The 17553-nt window shown below is 46.9% G+C and overlaps 1 protein-coding gene across 2 annotated transcripts in view; it reads left to right on the forward strand.

Annotated features, from left to right (window-relative positions):
• Positions 1-17341, forward strand: part of FOXK2 (forkhead box K2) — a 67251-nt gene extending 49910 nt beyond the window's left edge. The window contains exons 5-9 of one of the 2 annotated variants that reach the window (XM_068530337.1): positions 3350-3543; positions 4360-4535; positions 5674-5970; positions 6201-6410; positions 16996-17341. In XM_068530337.1, the coding sequence (XP_068386438.1) occupies positions 3350-3543; positions 4360-4535; positions 5674-5970; positions 6201-6410; positions 16996-17192 (1074 nt within the window). In that variant the 3' untranslated portion in view covers positions 17193-17341. The remainder of the gene's footprint in view (positions 1-3349; positions 3544-4359; positions 4536-5673; positions 5971-6200; positions 6411-16995) is intronic. The other variant, XM_068530336.1, reaches the window with a different exon arrangement.
• The last annotated feature ends 212 nt before the right edge of the window (positions 17342-17553 follow it).

Consider the following 17553-nt stretch of genomic DNA (forward strand, 5'->3'; position numbering starts at 1 on the left):
CACTTAGAACTGAGAGTTATAAACACCCTCTCTACTGAACTGTCATTAACGCTTGTTTTTATTGAAACATCTTCTTTTCTGTCCAGATAAAGGTTCGTAAGGGTGACTGCGCCTCTTGCCCGTGTAAGGCTGTTCCTGGGACAATTCACACCTCCTGCTCCAGCTATTTTAGCGAGAAAGGGCTTTCTTGCTCCAGCCCTCCTTTAATTCATGGATATGCACTCAAATTCCTGTCCTCAGCAGTCCTTGCTCTCCCCAGCATGCCCGCATGTGTTGTTTTCTGCCATGGGACTCTCTGAGCTGCCCATCCTGAGGGACTGCACTTACAGACTCTACAGGGAAGGCTCATTCCCATTCCCTCTCTCCTGGATGAAAACAAAAAGCCTTCTATTTTGCAACCTTGTTTCATAAAAGACCCATATCCTTTTTCTTTTGAGAAAAAAAAAAAAAAACCAACTGTCAACCAAAACAGCCCATTTTTCAAGTGTGGATTTGCAGACTGCATCCTGCCCTCCCCAGTGGGGCAGGGGAGATGGCAGTGCCATGCTTCTCGGAGCTCAGGTCCCGGTGCTTGAGCCCCTTGCTCTGCCTCAGTTCCTAAGATGACGCCTGCGGACATTTCCCACCACGCCAATTCTGAGCACTTAATGGAAATCCATGTCTCCTTTCAGACTTACTTTTGGTATTATGCAGTCTACCCATGCCAAAAGCTTATTGATTAATCCGGAGCAAACTTGAGGATAAAGCAAGGTGGTCTGAGTAACACTAGCTGGAAAGATGGCATATCTCTTTTGGTTGCATACTTATGCCAAAATGTTTCACTTTGTTATGACTTATAATTTTACCCCGCTCAGAATTGAGGTATTTGTTGTGACTGAAAAGTTTGAGAATTCTGGAGCTCTTGGCCTCTGAAAGGACCAGAGCTGGTTTCTGAAAGTAGAAGGAGTGACTTGTGCTCACCCACTCCCTGCACACTGGACTCTCCTCTGGAAGGTCCTTCCCTTAAATTTCTTTACAAGTCCTTACTATGCTGAGTACACATGGGCAAATGCTCAGTGCTGAGTGGGACTAACAGACACAAACTGCCCATGAGAAGTGTAGATTACGGGCAGGAAGGCTGGAGGCGCTCAGGGAGGATGGCACAGAGCAGGCACGAGTGATGAGCTCTGTGCCTTTCCCCTTTGTCAGCTGGGCTCTGGGAAGCAGCCCCTACTGGGGAGAATTTGGGGGAAAGAGAATGTGCACAGTATTGAAGATCCTTTTCTTCGTATTTAGTTTTAAATAATAACCTGCCTTCTCCCTGAATACTTTAAAATAATTTCTGAATCACTGGAATTGAATCAGTGTGGTTTAAATGTATATAGCTTGGTTTGATCAAATTACAAAGGCCTTAAATTACCTTAGAAATACAATTATTTATTCTATCTGTGTATACATTAAATATCTCTTATTACCTCTTCATGTTTTCTAGAGTCTTGTTGGCTGGAGAATCACAGGTGACCAGTAATTGGGGTCATTTGTCTGTGAGATTGTTGTTGGAGCGCAGAGGAAGTTAGACCCTCTTTTGATGGTGCAGACTGGGTTCTGTTACATTTTCAGAACAGAAAATAGCAACTCCCTGACCTAAGGACTTAACTGTACAGTTTGTCCGTGGTGTGAGGGTTAACGGAACAGCTGTATTGCTGATCCTGGTCCTGACCTTTGTCAGTGGGTAGAAATCCTAGTGCCCAGTCCCCTGAAGTAGCACTTCCTGCCTCCAGATTCCCACTGTGCTAACCTCCCTTTCTCCTCCTAACAACATGCATGTGAACCTGCTTCACCCCAGTCAGTGCAGTTCCAGCCTTCACTTGAGGCTCGGCACCTCCCTTGTCACGTGTCACCTAGCACTGTGGCTTAGTGGTCACTTCTGAGCTCCCATCTGGGTGCCGGCCTCCCATGGCGCAGTCAGGAACTCTGGACCCTCACCCACAGTTCACAGTGAGAGTGTCCTCCAGTGTCATCATCTGGGCTGGCTTTTCTCAGTCTTTTCTCTTAGAATCTGCCTTCTACTCCACACTCGAAAGGTCTGAATGCAGATGGAGAAGGATTGCCTTCTCTGTCTTGATGGGGGCACCAATAACAGATTCGATTTTCTGGAGGGATTGGTAGGCGTTGGTTGGTTATCAGCCAAACCCTATGATAAAACGTCATAGCAGGTATCTGTGGTTATGCATATATTCTAAATCTAATATACTACATCTGCTTATAAACAATCTCACAAATCACAGACATAGCTAAGCCTGTCCCTTCACGTTGCCAATGAGGTGACTGACATCCACAGGCATTGGTGGTTCGTCGTGGCCTGTGACTGGTCTGGTTCTTGAATAGTCCCTTAGATTGGTTGTAAAGTAGTATTTGACATGTGTTGATTTCTGAGCCACCTCTGGGAATTCAGAATTTCAGGTCGTGACTAGCAGTTCTATTAGAAAGTTAGTTGGAGAACTTAGAAATGATTTTTGGATAGCCAGAATTTTAGTTTGGGTTGAAACTTTAATAGTTTATTAATTTTAAATTTAAGCATTAATGTAAATGCTGAAAGGATCTGAATGCAGGACTTCCATCCAGCTTTTCCTGACCTTTCGTAGGTCTCAGATTTCGGTGCATCAGGGAGCTGTCCTCAAATCATGTGTAAACTGTGAGCTGAGCTTTTTGTAATAGAAAGAAGAATGGACTTAGGAATTGAGAAAAATTTTCTCAATGTGCCTCACAATATTATTTTGAGAGTCAAAGTATATAGAAGTTCTTTTATGGGAAGATGGTGTCAATAATATTTCTCAAACTTTGGCTCATTTTTTCTCCTTTGCTGGTTTGCCAAATACCTTATGCTGGATTAATTCATTTTAAAGGTTGTGACAGTTTCTATAAGCTAATTTTGCGCTCAAAAAAGTATTTTAAAGGAATAGTGGATCTCAGCGCTGTCCTTCTCCAAACAGGGAGAGGTCACAGTGATAGCCCTTGATTTCCTACCTGGTAAAAAGGTGGAAGTTGACGTTTTTCCCGTTGGAAATAGCCTCTTTCTGTGTGGTGTAGATTTCTCACCCCTTCCCCATTCCCAGTTCCCTTCCTTGCCTCCTGGTGCCCATCCTGCCATGCTGTTCACAGTGCCCTGTGTCCTTGTGTCTTTTCCTCTGTAGAAGCCATGTCGCAGCCTCTGAGTAGCCACACCCCGCAGTTCCTCCTTCACTTTGGGGAGGGCCGGTTCCTTCCAGCACAGAGCTGCAGGGCCTTTGCAGGGCACTAAAACTGGGGCACATTTTTATTTCTCAGCAAAGAAATATATGAATTCTACGTATTTTTTTATGTTTCATAGAATTCAATTCGCCACAATCTCTCTCTGAATCGTTATTTCATCAAAGTACCACGTTCCCAGGAAGAACCAGGCAAAGGCTCATTCTGGAGGATAGATCCTGCCTCTGAAAGCAAATTAATAGAGCAGGCTTTTAGGAAAAGACGGCCTAGGGGCGTGCCTTGCTTTAGAACCCCTCTGGGACCGCTCTCGTCTAGGTAAGGAAAAAAGACAAACAAAAAGACCTCATTTAATGGTCAGTAAATTTACCTCTGATGTATTGGTAAATTTTCCTTTTGAAAATGAAGGAATTACCAAATGCATTATGATTAAATGTTGGGTTGGGGATTTGGAAAAAAAAAAAAAGTGTTGGATGCCACCCATGTATTTTTGTTTCTAGTGGTCTGAAACAATTCAGATTATAAAGTTTTACTTGAATTTCATTCCTATGTAACATTGTTGCTTCATTGAATGCATATTGTCAATATGATGAGTCGGCAATATCACGATGCCATGTTGATGAATAATGTTTTTTCCTTTTTCTTGGATGTGAAAAGCTCTTTAAAGCTACATCTTAGCTGCTTAAACTCAAGATTGGTTTATACAGTATTAATTGCCTGATTTTAAAATCCATATTTTTAGCTCCATTAGATTTCTGTTTTTAAGCAAAAAAAGAAATGACTGTGACGTTAAGTCTTGAGCCCCAGCTGGCTCGCACGCTGCTGGCTCCTGCTGCCTGGCTGTGGATGGGAGCTGCCTAGGGAAGCAACCAGTCCCGCCCCATGCTGTGCGGCCCGTGCTGGGTGTGGAGCAGCGGCACCCTGCATACAGTGGCTCTGTCACAGCCATGCCAGCCTCGCTGAGTGTCCGTCTCAGGTCACAGGCATCACACCTAAAGTAAGACTTACGGAACTGTAGTTGGTTGGCAGAAGACAAATGACACCTTTGTTTTTGCAAAATACGCCTATTAAAACAAGGCAGCTTTATGAGTGCTTTACCTGTAAAAATCCACTGTCTTCTTTTTGGTCATACAGAAGTGCCCCAGCCTCTCCCAATCATGCTGGAGTGCTGTCTGCTCACTCCAGTGGCGCCCAGACCCCTGAGAGCCTGTCGAGGGAAGGTTCACCGGCCCCTCTGGAGCCCGAGCCTGGTGCCTCACAGCCCAAACTCGCTGTCATCCAGGAGGCACGGTTTGCCCAGAGTGCACCAGGTGAGATGTGCAGAGGGCAAGTGTGGTGGGAGAGGGGTGGGTCAGATGAGCATGTGAGCCAGTCTCATCAGAGAAGAAATAGCAAGAGGCCTTGGATCCTTTGCACCTTGTGCCTGATACTTTCTGCATAGTACCTGAATGTTATTTTATAGGCTCTGAAAAATTAATTGCACTGCGTTAAAAAAAAAAAATCAGTCAACATTCTTTTATGACTCTGTGTAGGTGCCTGAAATATTTTAGAATTAACCCATTTCTTAGTTGCTTTATCATTCAAAAATCTATGAAAAAGATTCCCCTTGTAAAGAAATAATATAAATTTGATGAAGTAGACATTAGCAGCAAAAAAAATGTCTATTTAATGAATAGGTGAGCATTTCTCAGTGTACTTACAAAGTCGCAATGTAGAATAAAAATATGTGCCCTGGGGAATTAAAAAAAAAAAAAGTAGTGTGAAAATGTGTCCAAAGTAATTGTTATGGTTCCTAGTTGGTTGGCAAAATGTGCATTTTGGTATATTGGAATTCCTGGCCATGCTGGCAATACCCCCTGCCAACCCCCATTCCTGTTGCTGGAGTCCAAACGCCCAAATCAGAAAGAACAGAGACTGGCAGAGCTGCTGGCTGCCAGCTCTGTCTGCACACTTTCTGCTCCTCTGTACCCATCATAAGATGGAGACTTTGATCTTGGGGAACATGGCCCCCTCCTTCAGGCTTCATTGGGCACCTTCTTCCCATATCTTGTGTTGAGGTTTTCTTTTTCATGAGAGAACTGTGGGAAGAGGTGTTGCAAGAAATCTGAACAGGCACTTCCCTGGCGGTCCAGTGGTTAAGACTCCATGCTTCCACTGCAGGGGGCCAGGGTTTGATCCCTGGTCAGGGAGTACCGCATACGGCATGGTGCGTCCAAAAAAAAAAAGAAAAGAAATCTGAACAAAGCAGAGATTGCCTTTTTAGCAGTTAGATATACATTAAATATCCCCATTAAATATGTCATTTCTTTCATCATGAATGACTTTATTATTACCAGGTGAAAGGGGCCATGTCCTGTTTTCTTAAATCAGTCTGCATGTTGCTAGTGAGGGGTCATAGTTATTTGGTTTGGGATGTATGAGCCTCACCCCCACTCCCGTCCTCGGTAGGCTCACCTCTGTCTAGTCAGCCCGTCTTAATCGCCGTGCAGCGACCACTGCCACCGACGATCAAGCCTGTTACCTACACTGTCGCCGCCCCTGTGACCACCTCGACCTCCCAGCAGCCCGTCGTGCAGACGGTTCACGTCGTCCACCAGATCCCAGCGGTGTCTGTCACCAGCGTGGCCGGACTGGCCCCGGCAAACACGTACACCGTCGCAGGACAGGCCGTGGTCACTCAGGCGGCCATGCTGGCGCCCCCTAAGGCAGAGCCACAAGAGAATGGAGACCACAGAGAAGTAAAAGGTGAGCAGCAGAAGCAGTCACTTCGGGCACTTCGGGCAGCTTTTCAAGCTCTTAGAAACCCACCAGCCTCGTTCATCCTGACCCCCTTGCTAACATGTTACGTAACGTTGTGATGGAGCAGGGCTGCTCGCCGCCTGGTTTGTTGTACTTCAAACTAGTGAGATTTCTGTAAGCTACCCAGTAATATTAGTTGGTGTCACTTTTTCTCTTTTCCTTTTCTTTGAATTTAGTGAAAGTAGAACCTATTCCTGCGATTAGCCATGCCACACTAGGTGCTGCTGGCCGGATCATTCAGACGTCACAGACCACCCCTGTCCAGACGGTCACCATAGTGCAGCAGGCACCTCTAGGTCAGCACCAGCTTCCAATAAAAACTGTAACACAAAACGGGACTCACGTGGTGCCAATCCCCGCCGCCGTCCACGGCCAGGTGAATAACGGTAAGCAGTGTACTCCGTGGGTTACTGGGTGCTAACAATTCGAGCAAAGGTCCTCTGCTGTCCTTTTATGAAGCATGGTGTTCAAGGTTTTCATTCTGACTGTTACAATTTTAATTTTTTTGTCTGAAGAAATATTTGCATTTCTAAACTATAGGAAACTGAATAGTGCTATAGGATACCAGGGAATTGGCTGTGGGAATTGGCTCCCATGTGATTCCCATTGGAGGAGCCATCTGAAGAGAGAAGCATTTCTAAATATAATAAGTCCCCTACATATGAAAAAGTTCCATTCCAAGAGCACGTTCATAAGTCCAGTTTGCTCGTAAGTCCAACAAAGTTAGCCTAGGTACCCAACTAACACAGTTGGCTGTATAGTACTGTACTGTTAATAGGTTTATAATAACTTTTCATACAAATAACACATAAAAAACAAGCAAACACAAAAAATAAAACATTTTTAATCTTACAGTACAGTACCTTGAAAAGTACAGTAGTACAGTACAACAGCTGGCATACAGGGGCTGGCATGGAGTCAACAGGCAAGAAACGTTACTGACTGGAGGAGGGAGAGGAGGTGGGAGATGGTAGAGCTGAAGGATCATCAGCAATAGGAGACGGAGGGCAAGCTGCAGTTTCACCCATGCCTGACGTTGATGGACTGCACATTTGCACCTTGAAAGTTTGCAACTTGAAGGTTTGTATGTAGGGGACTTACTTATCCAGAGAGATGAAAATACTCCCACCTTTTGTAGACATCTGGGTGTGGCCTAGAAGCAACCTGGGGGCTGTCCCAGCTGATCTGTCCAATGGTGGTGCCCTCCCCTGGGGCAGGGGTGTGCTTGAGAGTATCTGATGGTGGAAGGGGAGAATGCTGGTCTCCTGTTCTCTTTGCTCTGAAAGCCCTCTGGAGCCCCGTGCACATAGCTCCCGCAGATGTTCTGACATGGACGAGCCTAAGGGAGCTTGGCTTTTAAACCAGAGGACAGAGAACCTTCTTCCACCCAGTCCTGTGGAGCAGTGTGAAGGGTAGGAGTCCAGCTGGCTGTTAAGTCAGCTCAGGAGTTTGGGGTCCTTGGAACTGGTGTTCAGACGTCTTTGCCGTGGGTCTTCACCCAGGCATGTGGAGTGCTTGCTGTCCACACGTGTGGGCTGTCGTGATTCAACTACAGGACTCCAGGCAGTACAATCAGAAGCTACTGGCTCAAAGTAGCTCTCTGTGCCCAGAGGTAGTTTCTTGGAAAGAGGGTGGGGAACAGAAGGCTTAATTGTGTTGACCTCTGAATCCTTCCTTACTGAGCTATTAAGGGACAGAGACCTGGGACAGACACCTCATGTGATTCTGCTTCCCCCTTGCTCCTCCCCAAATTCAATGGACGAACGATATCTGCGACCTTTTCTAGGGAAGACTAACCACTGAGAGTTTTTTGTTTTTAAGTAATAGGTAACATGCCACTTGTGGATAAATTGAGAAGTTTGCAACCAGTTGCCCATTTAAAATGCTTTCTTCCTCAAGCCCGGTGTCTCCTAAGTAACTAAGAGTTTTTCAGGCCTCATTCTTCTTTTCTCCATGAATAACTTGGTTGTCACAGGTGGTCCAGATGTGGCAAACCTGGTGGCCCGGTGTGTGGCTGGGAGCAGGTGGTGTCAAGAGGTGGACGGTCTATTTCTGGTCAGAGCCGTTCTTCCCTGTCTTAAGCCATGGTGTAGGCTGTTGATTCCCAGATACCATGTGCCTTAGAATCACTCAAGGGCTCCCTCCCAGAGTCCCCAACTGAGCAGGTCTGGCCTGGGACCCAAGAATGTACATTTCTCACATGTTCCAGACCTTCTGAGAACCGCTGTGCAGGTCAGGGCCCTTTTATGGCCACCTGTCTAAGGAGTTTGAGAAACTGTGTATCCTTTTCACATACTTAAATTGGTGTCTAAAATTTTTCTTTATAAATTTAATAAGCAAGGAATTAAATTTTCCACTATTGAAAATACTGATGTTTTATTTTAAAATATTTTTTTTATTTTTATTTTTGGCTGCACTGCACAGCTTGCGGGATCTTAGTTCCCCAACCAGGATTGAACCTGAGCCCTCAGCAGTGAAAGTGCGGAGTCCTAACCACTGGACCACCAGGGAATTCCCAATACTGATGTTTTAAAATAAAACTTACATTATTCTTTTAAATGTGCTCTTGGCTCTAAATACTGCTCTGATTTGATGCCCATTCTCACCCGCATATCGGCACACAGACAAGCAGGCTCGCCAATCCTCGTGGCTCAATCCCATGTCCCCCACAGATTTTGTGCTAGTGCCACATATTTTATGCTTAAATGTCATTTACTGAGTACATATTTTCTTTGCAATAATAAAATGGAGAAATATTAGAGATTTAATTGTCTATGACTATAAGGATTCATTTATCAATCGTTATAACTACAGAATTGATCAAAATCAAACTTACAATTCTTTAAAAATTGTATTTGGGAATTCCCTGGCGGTCCAGTGGTTAGGACTCTGCACGCTTTCACTACCACGGACCCGGGCTCAGTCGCTGGTCAGGGAACTAAGATCCTGCAAGCCGCATGGCACAGCTAGATAGATAGATAGATAGGTAGATAGATAGGTGGTATTAAAGATGCATTTCTCAATATATCTGGGCTTTAAAGAAAACCACACAATTATTGTATTATATTGACGATCACTGCTGGGAACAGTAGGCAAAGTGCTGGGTCAGCCCTGAGAAACCTTGTTCCCACTCAGAAGAAGGAAGGGTAGAAGAAATGCTAAAACTCCTTCCAGTTTTAGTCATCTTTTAGTGGGAATTATCCGTTAGTGGGAAATTTTATTGGTTCTCCTTGAATTTAGTCTCAAACTTTTACTTAGAAATCACTTGGTCTAGAAGAGGATTTGATGTCTAGTCAGTAGTAAGTCAGGTTCACAGTGCCAGTGTTTTCACTCTTCCTTTGTTTCATGCTCCATCTTGACATTTGCATCCCCAAAAGCAGCCCAGTTGAGTGGGTGAGAGAGAGGCTGTTGAGAAAGGGGAGGAGGGAGGAGGTGGCAGATCAGCTTTTAGAAAGATTCCATGGGCAAGTGGAGACTCTGATGGTGGTTTTTTTGAAAACTGATGTTGGGTGTGATGTGGATGCTGTATGACCCAGCTGTGACCTCCCTTACCCTTGAAAGTCACTCTCAAGAAAGGGAAGCAGTGCCTAGTACTAATGAATTTTGAAAATCAGAACCTTTGGTATTTTAAATTTTTATTATGGAAAATGACAAACTTTCTGAAAATTAATTCACAGCCAGCCTTGTTCCATATTCCCCACCCGCCCCATCTGCTCCCACCCAGATCCAGACATGTCATTCCCTGTTTTGGCATGCGTCTCTAAAGATAAGGACTCACTTTTAGTATATAAGCACAATACCACTGTTATAGTTTTAAAAATAAACAATAATTCTTTTAGTTAGTTTTTGGCTGCGTTGGGTCTTCGTTGCTGTGCACAGGCTTTCTCTAGTTGCGGGAGTGGGGGCTACTCTTCGTTGCAGAGCACAGGCTCTAGGCACACGGGCTGCAGTAGTTGTGGCACGCAGGCTCAGCAGTTGTGGCTCGCGGGCTCTAGAGCGCAGGTTCAGTAGTTGTGGCGCACGGGCTTAGTTGCTCCGCGACATGTGGGATCTTCCCGGACCTGGGCTCGAACCCATGTCCCCTGCATTGGCAGGCGGATTCTTAACCACTGCGCCACCAGGGAAGTCCCAACAATAATTCTTTTATACCCAGTGTCTCCTTAGGGTTCAAATCATCTGTATATTTTTTTAATTGTGGTATTCAATAAAATATACATAATATAAAGTTTACCATTTTAAAGTATGTGGTTCAGTGGCATTAAGTACATTCACAGTATTTTGAAGCCATCACCTCTAACTAGTTGAAAAGCATTTTCATCACCCCAAAAGGAAATCTCACACCCATTAAGCAGTTACTCCCCATTCCCTACTTACCTCAGTCCCTGGTAACTGCTAATGTACTTTACATCTCTGTGGATTTACCTGTACTGGATATTTCCTGTGAATGGAATCGTATGAATTGTGGCTCTTCTTAGCTGGCCTCTTAGCACAATGTTTTGAGGTTCATCCATGTTGTAGCATGTGTGCATCATTCCTTAGCTAAATATGTTTCCATTTTGTTTATTCATTCATCAGTTGATGGGCATTTGGGTTGTTTCCACCTTCTGGCTATTGGGAATATTGCTGCTATGACATTCATATACAAGTATTGGTTTGAGTCCTTGTTTTCATTTCTTCTTGGTGTATACCTAGGAGTGAAATTACTGAGTTGTATGGTAATTCTCTGTTAATTTATTGAGTAGCCACCAAACTGTTTTCCTCAGCAGCCACAACAATTTTCCATTCCATCCTCAATGATGTGCAAAGGTTTTGATTTGTCCATATCCTCACTTGGTACTTTCTCCTTTTTTTTGATCATGGCCATCTTACTCTTTTTTTTTTAAGAATTTCTTTCTTTCTTTCTTGCTGCTATGACATTCATATACAAGTATTGGTTTGAGTCCTTGTTTTCATTTCTTTTTGGTGTATACCTAGGAGTGAAATTACTGAGTTGTATGGTAATTCAACCACTGCACCACCAGGGAAGCCCTATTTTTTTGCTTTTTGCCTTTCTCCATAAAAGTGAAAATCCTCTTCAGATTTCTTCCCATTATCAAAAATGGGTACTAATGTAGGTCCTTCATAAAAGTGAAGTGGCATAAAGGGAACTTTTGCAAAGGGGGGTGTGGGGGAATACCTGTATATGATTTGCAGATATTTTCTTCCATTCAGTGGGTTTGTCTTTTCACTTTCTTGATAGTGTCTTTAATGCACAAAAGTTTTTAATTTTGATGAAGTCCAGTTTATTTTCCCTTTTGTTTCTTATGCTTTTGGTGTCATATGTAAGAATTCATTGCCAGATCTGAGGTCATGAAGACTTACACTTAGACCTCTGTGTTTTCTTCTACTAAGAGTTTTATAGTTTAGCTCTTATGTTAAGGTCTTTGATGCATTTTGAGTTAATTTTTGTATATAATGCGAGGGCCCGGCTTCATTGTTTTGCATGTGGAGATCCAGTTGTCCCAGCACCACTTGTTGAAGAGACTGTTCTTTCCCCGTTGAATGGTCTTGGCTCCACTGTTGAAAATCTGTTGACCTCAGATGTATGCATTTATTTCTCTCAGTTCTATTTCATTGATTTTCGTGTCTACCCTTATGCCAACACCACACCGTTTTGACTACTGTAGCTGTGTAGGAAGTTTTGAAATCCGGAAGTGTGAGTCCACCATTCTTTTTTTTTTTAAGTTGGAAGATATTTACATTTATTTTTACTTTCCCACATCACCAATCACGGGTATGAGTGGCTTGTATCTCCATCCGGAAAACATAGCACTATCAAGTTACTATTATATCCAGTGGAGAACTCAATCTTCGGTCACAGCGTAAAGAGCGAGTCTAGCATTCTTTTTCAAGAATGTTCCGACTATTCTGGATACCTTACAATTCCATGTGAATTTTAAGATCAGCTTTTCCATTTCTGGGGGAAAAAATGGGATTTTGATAGGGATTGCATTGAATCTGTAGATTACTTTGGGTAGTATTGCCATCTTAATGATATTAAGTTCTCTAATCCTTGAGCGTGGAATGTCTTTCCATTTATTTAGGTCTTCTTTGATTTCTTCAACAATGTTTTATAGTTTTCAGTATATAAGTCTTGCAGTGTTTAAGTCTTGGTTAAAATTCTTCCTATTTTATTTCTTTTGAATGTTTTTCTAAATGGAATTGTTTTCATAATTTTTTTTGAAATTGTTCATTGGTACTGTATAGAAATACAACTGATTGTTTTGCATGTTGATCTTGTATCCTGCAAGTTTGCTGAATTCAAAAACTAATACTAATTGATTGTATTACTTTTTGATTAGGGGGTTTCCTTATGTCGATTTGTTAGGATTTTCTGTATATAAAGATTATGTCATCTGCCAGTAGAGATAGTTTTACCTCCTTTCCCATTTGGATGCCTTTTATTCCCCTTTCCTGCCCAGCTGCCCTGGTAGGACTTCGAATGCAGTGTTGACTAGCAGTGGCAAAGCGGGCATCCTTGTCTTGTTCCTGATCTTGGGGGAAGCATCCAGTCTCTCACCATTGAAGCTGATTAAGTGTGGGTTATCATACATGTTACTATGTTGAGGACTTTTCCTTTTATTCCTGGTTTGCTGAGTAGTTTTATCATGAAAGGGTGTTGAATTTTGTCACATACTTTTTCTGTGTTAAGATAGTCGTGTGGGTTTTCTCCTTTAGTCTATTAAAACAGTGTATTCCATTGGTTGAACCCAACATGCTCTGGCCACTTTTCAGCCTCTTCCGCACTGGACCACAGTTCTGGTCACAAGTATTCAGTCCATTTTTGTGGAGACTCTGCTACCCTAGTCCTCCATCTTGTGGGGCAGTGGTCTCGGGAGGAAAGGTGTCTTCACCCTGCAGACAGTGTCCTCGTATGACCAGCGTTTCACCTGTTGTCCTAAATAGTCTCCCCTGTGCTCACAGGTATTACTCCTTCTCACAGAAAGTGGCCCCAGCCTCCAGCCTGTGCTGCCCTGGGGTCCAGGCCCTGCTAGGTGTTGAGGAGGTGAAAGGGTTTTGTGGGAGCCTTCTCCATCTGCCCGGTGGTGTGCTCTGTTGACTTACCCCAGCGTCCTCCGGGAACCACTTGCAGGTTGTGGTAGCAGCAGGCAGAGCGCCCACCGTACCAGCACCGTCTTCCGCTGGCGCAAGGGGAGGAGCTGCTTGGACTTGGCGGGGCGCGGCTGGGTTAGCAGTGAGGCAGCGCCGCCTCCTCCGGGGCATCATTCTGCCTCTGCATCTGCAACACCCGCCCCATGTGAGGCTGCTGCTCTGTGGGACTCCTGGTAGGTGGTCCCACACACTTGAGCCTGTATCCGTGGATTCCATATTTGCAGATTTCTTGCAGATCACTGAAATTTACTTACAACTCCCAGATCAGTACTCATTGTATTGATTTCACAGTCCTTTGCGGGCTTGTGCAGAGCAGCAAAGTATTCAAGTTCAGCATGCTGGTTCCCGGCCGAGCACAACTCGGCAGTGCCCCTCCTCCTCATTTCAGCTCCCACTGTGAACACGTGTCCTACTCACTGTTTCTTAGGGCCACATTTTTCACGTTTTGTAATTTTTGTTGGTGGTTTTGCTGTTTATTTTGTTTTTTTATAAAACTATGTATGTATGGCTGCAGTGGGTCTTCGTTGCTGCATGTGGGCTTTCTCTAGTGGTGAGTGGGGGCTACTCTTCACTGTGGTGCACAGGCTTCTCATTGCGGTGGCTTCTCTTGTTGCGGAGCCTGGGCTCTAAGCGCGCGGGCTTCAGTAGTTGCAGCACGCGGGCTCAGTAGTTGTGGCTTATGGGCTCTAGAGCACAGGCTCAGTAGTTGTGGCACAGGGGCTTAGTTGCTCCGCAGCATGTGGGATCTTCCTGGACCAGGGCTCGAACCCGTGTCCCCTGCATTGGCAGGTGGATTCTTAACGACTGTGCCACCAGGGAAGTCCCGGTTTTGCTGTTTAAAGTGGACTCTGAGCATGGTTCTGAAAAGGCCTGGAGTGTTCTAGGCACAGAAGGCTGTGACGTGCCTTATGGAGAAAGTACAGGCATGAGTTCAGTGTTAATGGATCAACAGTATAGATTAAATCGTCTTTAATCAAAAACCACATAAAACAAGGTATGTGTTGATCAGTTGACAAGCCCTACCCCGTGTTTCCCCGGGACAGCAACTCAGCACCTGCCAGCTTGGTATCCCACCTGGTATGGCTCAGCTTTGGGCACTGATTCACTCACAGCCGTGTCAGGCATCTCTTAGGAGCAGTGGTGCTGGGCTGTAGCAGGAAATGTGTCCATGCGTTATGCTTGGACGGGAGTTGAGTCTCTGCCTGAGTGGAGAGTGCATCCCGGGACACAGCCAAGAAACTGGGTAGGACAGCGCATTGGCAGGGAGACCTGCAGGGCCAGGGGCTGCTGGTGTGGGAAGCGGGCAAGCTGGGGGACCAACGAGTGTCCAAGCCTAAGATGGGTATTTCAGGGGCATTCACAGCCACAAGGAGGCTTCAGGGGATCAGCCGGGAGGCCGTGCCACCATCCAGGTTGGAGCTGCTGGCCTCTGCCCATGTGCGCAGACAGTGCTGATTAGATGGGTGGGGGGCGAGAGGGGTCAGGATGGTGCCTGGCGTCCCCTTGGAAGGTGACCCTGGAGTTGAGTCACCCTCCTGCTGAGGCACCATGTGACTGAGGGCAGAGTACCCCCAACGGGAACATGGTGCTCTCCCTGCTCTCTGGGCGCCTGCGTGGCCTCGAGAGAGAGCCCCGGTGCAGCACATTGTCACAGCTGCCCTCTCACCCTTGGGAAAGGAAGCCTGTCTCCCCAGGCACGTGCGTTGAGCTCCAGTTACTGCCACCATGGGCATGAGGAGGGCACGGAAAGGAAAGCCTGGCATTTTGATGCCCAGTGTTCATGGGAAGTGGAGAGGTAGGATGAGTCCAGCTGTGAGGTGGGCTCTTGGTCCTGGCCTCAGTCACAGGTGCACATGTGTGGTTCACTAGCATAGTTATGGCTGTGTTATTTCTTCAACGACTCTTCATCATTTTGGTCGGATATGGAGTCTTGGGCCGACGCCATGCTTAGGTGGCGTCCCACCTGCTCACTGTGGCCTGAGTGCCCCTTTGCACTCTTCCTGCTGAGATTTCTCCTCTGCCCACTCCTCAGTCTCCCTCACTGTCCTGGTCCTTTCCTTTTCTTTCTGTCACCTTTCTTAAGGGTTTGCAGTTCACAGTTAGCGGAAAACCCTGCTCAGCCTGGCCTAGGAACCACGCCATGCCTGCTTGGGAATCTGGGACCCAGGCTCCACCCACATCCCTGCCTCCCGGACAGCAGGCCCTGCTCGCTGCTGCCCTGCCCCAGCGCACCAGCCCCTTCTTCCAGTCACATCATTTTTCAGGCTTTGACCGTTTGCACTGATCTAGCGTTAACTCCATTCTGCTCTGATTCTACAGCCACTGCATCCTCCTGAAATAGCATTTTTTCAAGCCAGAATTTTGTGGGGCATCTCCTAGACTAGCCAGGGCTCTGGGTCTCTGCCATGGACTGCAGCAGTGAAGTGTGTGTCCTGCTGGAAGAACCCAGGCTCCGTGGCAGTGCTGCCCCAGCGCCACACATGCCCTTATTCATGAAAGTGACACAGCAGTCGTTCTTGAGAGATGACACTGGAGGTGGTCAGAGGCCCCATGTTAACCAGGGTCCAGCTGCTGATCCCTTTGTTCCCTAAAGGCATGGCCACATGAAATTTTCCTACACAAAAGCCTACTGTGACTTTCAGTTGGAATGGTGTTGAATCTGGAGGTGAGAGTGGGGACACTGGCATCCTGGCAGTGTCAGAGCTCCCCTTTCTTTGACCTCAGTCGTCTGTGTCCCGTGGCTTCCTGTCTCTTTCATTTTGTAGACCCTCCCTCATCTCTTCACTTAGCTTCAAGTTCCATTTCTTGAGAGGAAATTCTGTAATCACCCTGTGCCAGCTAAAGCGGTATGTTAAAATACCTAAAGTTATAAAGCTTGGTGTAAACTCCTTATACTTACAGCTCTTATGCAGCATGCAGAGCAAACTGTCATGAGTTGCAGCAGCCGTAACGTCTAGTTACTAACATCAGTGTGGCGGGACAGCACGCGTGTCACTGCTGGGACTCAGGCATGCTCAGGAGACAGGGTCGCTCTTCCCGGCTCTTTGTGCACATATCTTTCTCCATCTGGCCACCTGCTGCCATGGTCCTAAACCTCCCTTGGGGCACGAGGGCATGGGGTGGGAGGGCAGGGGTCTTCCTGGACAGGATGCTGCTTCTCCAGGTCACTGTGCCTCCTCCAGCACACATCCCACCCCGCACTCACCCCCACCCCCCTCCGAGTGGAATAGCTCCAGGCTCTTCCCAGCCCAGGCCTGCTTTCCCCATTGGAGGAAGCAGCACTTCCAGGTGTGGGACGACCAGTTTGCCTGGTTGTGCAGAGCACGAGGCAGGTGAGATCAGAGGTGGTGGAGACCCTTGTGCCCAGTGAGAGCCCCATAAGGAGGAAGGGCCCCTCTGTGATGAAGACTGGAGAGAAGAAGGGCTCAGGTGGAGGGGTGTGGGGAAGCCGGCCCAGGGCTCGCAGAGCTCCCTTCCAACAGGCTCGGGAGAAGGTGTGGCTCAGATGCAGGCTTGGCTTGCTGCACCCCGATCCCCTTCTGGATTTGGGGACTCTGCATCAGGGAGAAGCCGGCAGTGGCCCATGGGCCAAAACAGCAAAGCCATCTGCTCTGTGCCCCACCACTGCCTCAGTCCCTTTACCCCCTCCCGCTTCAGCAAGACAGCACGTGACTGGAAGCAATAAACAGATGCCGGCCGTTCATAAAAAGACTCACTGTTCACGCGGTTAACGTGTGGTGGGGTTTCTGATCCCCAGGGGTCTGGCGGGGACGAGGGTCCACCCAGAAGCACGGGCGCTGACTCACTGTCTCTCCACAGCAGCGGCGAGTCCCTTGCACATGCTGGCGACACACGCCTCAGCGTCGGCCTCCCTGCCCACCAAGCGCCAGAACGGCGACCCGGCGGAGCAGCCAGAGCTAAAGCGGGTCAAGACAGAAGATGGCGAGGGCCTCGTCATCGCCCTGAGCATGGATGCGCCGCCGGCAGCCGTGCGGGAGAAGAGCGTCCAGAACTAGCGGCCGGGAGAGTGTTTCTCACTTTAACGTCAACTCTGTGGTGCCAAAAGGAGACACTGCCTCTCACCGACGCTCAGAGCGCGTTCCCTCGGTGGGTAGAGGGCCCTGCGGTTGGACTTCACCTCAGCACTGGAAACACAAACCCAGGTGGCCTTAAAACTCCTTAATTTAAAGACTGAAGTCACCCCTGAACAAAACCACACGCAGCAAAGCTGGGCTCCAGCAGTGTCTCCCCGCCCAGCGCTCAGCTTAGCTCCGAGTAGATACTCTCAGTCCTTCCGAGGGAGGACGGACCCGGTGCGAGCGGGCCTGCTGGGCCAGAGCCACCCCGCCGCCAGTAGACAAGACAGTATTTTGTTGT

Source organism: Eschrichtius robustus, chromosome 20 (genome assembly GCF_028021215.1).
Source record: "Eschrichtius robustus isolate mEscRob2 chromosome 20, mEscRob2.pri, whole genome shotgun sequence".
Classification (NCBI taxonomy): Eukaryota; Metazoa; Chordata; class Mammalia; order Artiodactyla; family Eschrichtiidae; genus Eschrichtius; species Eschrichtius robustus.